Source organism: Lepeophtheirus salmonis, chromosome 6 (genome assembly GCF_016086655.4).
Source record: "Lepeophtheirus salmonis chromosome 6, UVic_Lsal_1.4, whole genome shotgun sequence".
In the NCBI taxonomy this organism is placed as follows: Eukaryota; Metazoa; Arthropoda; class Copepoda; order Siphonostomatoida; family Caligidae; genus Lepeophtheirus; species Lepeophtheirus salmonis.
This window is the reverse complement of record NC_052136.2, coordinates 15,767,780-15,775,411: the sequence shown is the minus strand read 5'-3', so window position 1 is coordinate 15,775,411 and position 7,632 is coordinate 15,767,780. Positions and strand designations below refer to the sequence as shown.

Genomic DNA, 7,632 nt, shown 5'->3' with positions numbered 1-7,632 from the left:
GCCTTTAACCGAGTTTTCGTCTACATAATATATGCAATATACATACCCGATGAGCTGTAACAAAGATAGGAACTAACCTAGTGGAGGAAATAATAATAATATTGTGAGAGATCCTCTACGAGCAACACTTTATCCAGACATGCGATATTTGAGTTTAATATTTCGTTCGTTCGTTCCTTCGTTTGCTCCTTCAACAAAATAATACTTACCTACATATATTTCTTGTAATTCAACACTTACTAAATGTATTATATTAAGTTGCTGCCTCTATCAAAACAGGTTATAATATATGTTTTAATCAACAAACGAATTAGTTATAGATGTTACATTAAACTGTGACTTTTGACGACTGGGGTACGTGAGGGACTTAGCTGTTTTTTATATTGTGTCAGATGTTTGATGAGTTGTTATTAAGGATCTGAAGCAATTCTCTTAAGATATTGTTCACGGGCCATGCGTGGCAGTGCCAAAATTTAAACGTTTATTTCATTTATAAATCTTATGTACACTTCCTAATTGGACGTAAACACCATTCCATATAACAATTTTTTTCCTAAATGAAGTCAACATAAACATTTGTTGACTATTTTGAAGGTATATTAGAGTGCCCATGTTTTGATTAAAAAAAAAAAAAAAAAAAACCTGTACTGATCAGTAATGGAGTTAAAAAGAAGATACCGTAAGAAAGCTTATGGTAATTGCTCTAAAGTCTTTCAAATTAACAACTAGACACCAGGACTAATTAATTATTTTTTTGACTAGCACTTTAAAAAGTTTACTAGCCCAGAATATCACATATTTTGGACCATTTTTAGACTTTTAGTGTATAGTAGTACTTTAAAAAAAGTATCATGAAGGTTATTAATTTATCAAAAATGTATACATATCTAATTGTTTAAAGATTTGAAAATACAAGCATATTCATTGAAATGTCCATAAAAACTACCTATACACTTAGTATAGATACAGAGATTATTGACTGGCTTAGATTTGAAGGGAAACCCCTATACATTACTAAGTATTCTGCGCTTAATATGTCAGCTTTATAAATAATTAAAAACCCACACATTTCAGAACTAAGCCAGAAGTGAAATATTGCAAAATTTCTCATTTAAAAATATGTCCTATTTAAAAAGCATTTAAGGTTAAGACGTTGACATAAGGCAATGCTTATGATTTGAACGCAAAATTGTATATGAATATACGGTATTTAATGTACGGCATTAAGTAAGCAAACAGGCTAGATAAAGACCACCCTGAACTATTCAGACTGGTTTTTTACTAGGATTGATAGTACCAGTCCTTAGACTAGACTGGAACGAATAAAGGTGGACTGACACTTACATATACTTTTTTTTATATCTACGCTCATTGCAATTATTTAGACAATTTTTGCCATCCCTTTATACCCGACACACTGTAAAACCACCCAGTATCTGGTGTGTAACTTAAAAAAGTTTAATAATTACTGTTATTTTCAGATACTCGGACAATAATAATATGTGAATATGAATTGAGCCTCAAAGAGAAACTCATATAATTTTTTTAAGTACATGTCTCCGTCAATTTATATTTAATGAATATATAATTTTTTGTAAATAATTCGATAAGTATTATTTAAAAAAGAATAATCTAAATGATATATTTTATTTAAAAACAAATAGGGACATTATTTCCTAGTTGAAATATGAATATGATCACGTTTCTTTCAAACTGCGTTATTACAAAACAACACATTGGTTAATAATAAATAATAATTATAAACATATGTGAAGACGGAAAGGTCAGGATTCCATATATCCCCATAGTGTGAGAGTGTGTTATCAAGTATTGTGGAGGTGTTTACATAGCAAATATTCAACGTCAATTGTTAAACATATTATTTGTATATACATATGTTTTGAAGTAAATATGCAGTTTGATGACTCATACATCCTCGTATATAGTAAGTCGTTACTCTTCTTGTAACAGCTTGAAAGAGAAAAAAAAGGCAGAGAAAAAAACCACCAGCATTGAGTTTCCTTTGACGTAACAAAAGGATATACAAATCCACATGGTATTATAATACCTATATAGTATAAATGTAAATACATTTATTAATATTAAATTCAAAAATACATACAAAATTACGGTAATTAATTAATTAGGCGTCAACAGAGGGCGTTGAGTAAAAAAAATTACGCAGTTTTTTTTAGGGAAAAAATTTTCTCTCCCTTGGAAGGAAATTCCATGCCACTCCCAAAGAAGAGGCCAGGAGAATTTCTCTATAGGCGAGCGGGCGGGTATGCGGGCGTGCGATGACGGCTTTGTAAAAAAAAAAAAGGAATGAGACAACTTGGAGTAATCGGTGTGTGTATGTAGTAGTTGATTTAGAGCAATTGAATCGTCAAGTTATCAGTTATATTTATTATTTCATTTTGAAAATTTTGGAATACATTTTCTATAGAAGTAATCATTGTATACTAATACAGCTATATCATAGAGATATATTACCACAGAATTCTTGACTATGGTGATTAATCCTCGACTAGAGGTTCCCTTAACGGGTCCTCTAACCATCACACCCATCTATGGATCTGGACGGAGAAAATCCTGTGCTCCATTAAAGACTCTACCTAAATATCTTCTTCCAGAAGTGCAGCGAGATCCTTTGGATCTAAGTACGAATAAGAGAGGGGCGAAAGACAACAACGTAAGCATCAACGTCCGATCAGAAGGTAGTCCTCCTCCATCTAAACGCAAAAAGTATGATCTACCCCCTGTGATACTCTCTGTACCCAACTTCGTCCCTGGGGAACATTTCATGGCTGAGGATTTGCTTCAATCAGCTCATCAACATTCTTATCATCATTCTCACCACCATCAGCATCCGGTCTCGAGTCCACCTCCTCCGTCATCTACTCCTACCCCAAAGGTGGCGGTGCCTTCTCAGCCCGAAGAGTCTCTCAAAAAGAGAAAAGTACACCGTTGCGACTTTGTAGGCTGCGATAAGGTCTACACTAAGAGCTCACATCTGAAAGCTCACAAAAGGACTCATACTGGAGAAAAGCCTTACGAGTGTTCATGGGAAGGCTGCTCCTGGAAATTTGCTCGATCCGACGAACTTACACGTCACTATCGAAAACATACTGGACAAAAACCTTTTAAATGTAGACTCTGCTCTCGTTCCTTCTCACGGAGTGATCATTTATCTCTACATATGAAAAGACATTAATTATTTTTGCTGTTCATTAAGTTCATCTACATACTTTGTTGCATACTCACCAATTTTGTTTTAACTGTTGTACTCGTCACTGAACTTTTTTGAGGGTTTTTGTTTCGGATAAGCAAGCAGCATCACATCAGCAATTCCAACACAAATTTAAAATATTTAAGAAGAAACCATCGTTATTTTATCATACTCCGACATTTATCATTTCGTTTTTTTTTTGTTTAATTTTATTCTAATCTCTCTTACAATAATTTTCTTTCTTCCAATGTGATACAAATCAAAACACAAGTCTCTTTCTATGTTAAGTAACAACACCCCTTCCAAAACGGATAGATTGTCCGTCCGAATCCTTTTCTTATTCATAAATATATAATTTACATAAATGACTACACGAATCCCCTGTTTTTTTGGTTATTGTATATAATCAAGATCTTAGCACAATTTTTTGAGGCATTTTTTTTAAAAGAACAGTAAGAAAGATTTTTTTTTTGTTAGAATTGTGATCTTTTTAAAAAAGTGTAGATATTTCCTACCTTATATAAATATGTTTATAAGCATATGCAAATTATATATCCAACAAACAAAATATGTTCATATAAATAATATATATTTAAAGAAAAAAATAATACTTAATAATAATTCGCCAATCAATGGCTGCATATCAAATACTACTCCATTTTTATCCCCCAACCTCTCTGTTTTTTAAATTATTTACAAATTTAGTGTGATCCTTTAGTGCCCTGATTCTACGCAGTTGTTGTGTTATTTTTTTTTTTTTGTTAAATCAGAAGAATTATATATAAATCTATATATATATATATATATATATACTACACTTATTTATTAATAACGTTTTTTGATCCTATTACTTACATAATATTCTCTTGCCATTGTAATATATTTATATTCTATATTTTTTTTAAAAGTTGGTCTATGAATAATAATTCAATGAAGTTAGAAGAAGGCAAGGGACTATCAAAGTTGTGCGTTTGAAATAGGCCTTCCTTATTATAATAATATCCTCTTTTGAAAGGGGGAGAAAAAGTTAATATAAATGATTAAAAAATACATCATAAAAATGTCATTTACAGGTATTTTTAATTGACAAAATTTCAATATGATAATATATATATATATAACTTTTAACTTTATTGAATATTTAATACATTTATATATATTTTTCTTACTTTTCCCATCAATTCCCCTCTCCCCTATTCATAAATTTATGACCATATTTTATTTTTACAAAATACCATATGCGTATCAATTAGTTAGTTTGTGACATCATTACATACATAAATAGTTAGAAATAGCGTGTATTTTATAAGTAAATACTTATATATTTCAACTATTGTTGAGTTTCGGCCACATAACCGCTGTGATTTGGATTGGAACCCAACTAAGGTTGGTCCTTTCCAAGAAGTTCGATATATAAGAATTTTTTTTTTTTACTTCGGTCTCATTGACAATTTGATCTAGACCCCAATTCTGTAGATGTTAACATCGATAAAGCCACTTAATATAAAGTTAGTGTGTTGAGTGGAAAGAAATTCGGTCGGTAAATTGAGGGTGAAAAATTCTAGGTCTAGGATTTTAAACAATTAGATTTCAGTGGATGTTCTGAGATATCTGTATTGACCGAAATATCGATCGACATTAATTTATCAACAATTCCTTAAAGACCAAAGTGCAAAAAAAAAAGGTCTCGCACGTATCAACACTAAAGTGTACATATCAAACTTCATCAGCTGGATTGTTGTGACAGTCCTTATTTGGTCTTAGGCCCGGTTCTATCAGTCCTTAGGACAGCTCATTGGCACTGTTAGTAGTAGAACTGATTAAAAAAAGCTAAATAAAGTTGATTGAGGTTATCAAGTCACGTTTTTATTACTGATATGTAGAACTGAACTTGACGGGACTGCAGTGTTAAGTCCTAAATAAACACAGGGCTCGTATGTTGCATTTAATACCTTATGAACGCTGTGTACGTATGTTTCTATATTGTGCACAGTTGTTTACTTACTACAACTGACAACAAATGTGGGTGTATCTTTTTGTATATCTCTCTTAGACAGCTTCTCAAATATGATTTGCTGTCGTCTCCTTTGATGTTTTATGATGCTGCGTCGTTAGTTGTCTTATAAGTACAACATTCATACTCGTAATATAATATTGTTATGTCTGACCTCCCCATTGAATATCCATATAAAATAATTACAAACAAACTAGTATTATGTTGAGTCGAACAATTATCGATCCGACTTGAGTTCCTGATTGCTCAACTAGAGGACTGAAATGGTGTGAAATCCATTATAAATTCCTAGAAACACTTGTCCGCTATATTTTATTATTGAGTTGACTTAATATTGTTTATCACTCAACCTCATCATCAAATATTTTGATTCACAAAGTAAGCTTAACCAATGAGAAGTTAACCAATATACTTCAAATTATTTTTTTTCAAGGAGAAATAAGACATTTTGGAGCAATTTTAAGTCAGTAATAATTTGAATATCCATATTAAACAATGACAAATAAACACAAGCTGTGTCAACTCGAACAATTGCCGACTCCCTTTGACTCAACTTGAGTCAATAATTGTTATATTAATGGAAATCCCTCAAAATGAATATAAATTATATAAACCCCTCTTTTTATCACCAAACCTCATGAAATAATGGTTTGAGTTAAATGGTACTGCTGTCCCAAAGTCAGCTTTTCATCAATCCATATTTCAAATGAAGTTCTTCAAATATCTGAGAATACATATTGGGCATACATAAACCATGGTTTTGTAACGAATTGCACGATCTTATTGGCACAACATAACAAATATTAGTACTGTAATTTGTTTTTTCATCGCTGCAAAAAATACCTACTTACTGGAAGTATTCTATTGAACAGATATTAATAAGTGCCTTTATTTTTCTCTACCTTGTTTCCTTTCCTTACCTAATGACTCAAGTTGATTCGTAAAAACTCAACTCAGTTCGACATAACACTAAAACAAGCCAATTTATTTTCACTATCGATGGTGATTTTTTACTTTGTTGGCTAATATACATATAGTTATTGAATCACTTCAATATTAAAAAAAAAAAAAAAAAAAAAACCATAAACGAATTAAATAATGAAGATTGAAATTAGTTCGATCAGATGCATTTTATTATACTTGCAGTCTCATCAAGAGACGGATATTATTTGCTTAAAGTGATGATGTGTTTGATATATACGTAATAATGATTTGGACTGAGTACCTAATATATACATACGTATATAAATATATGATTGTTTTTCAAACAAGTTAGCGTCCATTAAAAGACAGTTGAGTAAGAATCGTTTTAATTGGTCGTTTTTATCACATTGTAATTAGGCGTATTATTTTGCAATATTTATATCAATTTTATGAGGGGTGTCCTTAGATGGATTCTAGTCTATCTATATTGTCAAAAATTAATTGACTCCTTTTTCGAAGCAAATTAGTTGAAGGACGTTTTTTTGTCATAAGGGGGTGTGTACATATTATAACGTGTAATTGCAGATTTGTGATGATATTTTTGGAGGTTATATTGCAATTTAATTCCCTTTTATTTATGAACATAATGAAAAGAAGTTTGTTATACTTTTATAAAGAACAGTGGTTCTCAGCATGTGATGCTCCCATTGAGTGATACACAGAGGCTTGAGTAACAAAGCAGGTGTGTGTGAGTGGGGGTTATAATAAATAGAGTGGGGACCCAAAACGTTCAGTAGTATGACTTATTGATGAAAAACGTGATTTTTATATAATCAAGAACAAACAACTTAAAACGAATTTGTAAATTGCTTAAATACTATATTTAGCCAAATTTTCTATCCAATATGCCCTCCTTTACAAACAATAACAGCCCTAACACACTGACAAACATATTGGCAGTTCTTGACGATGAATGATATGTCCGTGGTGTACCATGCTGTCATAATGACAAATCTAAGTAATGCCTCTAAGTACTCATTAAAATGCTCATTATTGATCAGGATGATGTTGCACATAGAATTGTTTTATTTTATAAACATTTTTACTATAACAATGACCATTAAATATGAATTTTGTCCTCAAAAACAGCCTATATATGCATTTTTCTCAATATGGCAACAAATGGAGTAATCCAGTGGATTCAGATCTGGGTTCTGAGGGGGCCAAAGGTTCTTACACCCGAATTTCATGTTCTTATCAATATACTCTTGTACAATACTATCAGTATGAACTAGAGCCCTGTTCTGCTGATATACGTACTTGGCATTGTTGGACCTCTTCATGACCTTGGCGATCTATGGGACCTTATTATCCTTCGACACCATCAAGTGGTTACCTGTAACTAACTTGTATCCAAGAGGAAACAAAATTGTAGCTATTTTTTTTTCAGTTGATGTCATAACCT

General features: G+C 31.6%; 1 protein-coding gene across 1 annotated transcript; it reads left to right on the top strand.

Moving 5' to 3' along the window:
- Positions 1-2,346: 2,346 nt before the first annotated feature.
- On the top strand, positions 2,347-4,027 carry LOC121120164 (uncharacterized). The gene has a single exon (XM_040715009.2). It carries the CDS (start codon positions 2,510-2,512, stop codon positions 3,212-3,214), a length of 705 nt encoding a protein of 234 aa, XP_040570943.1. The 5' UTR covers positions 2,347-2,509; the 3' UTR covers positions 3,215-4,027.
- The last annotated feature ends 3,605 nt before the right edge of the window (positions 4,028-7,632 follow it).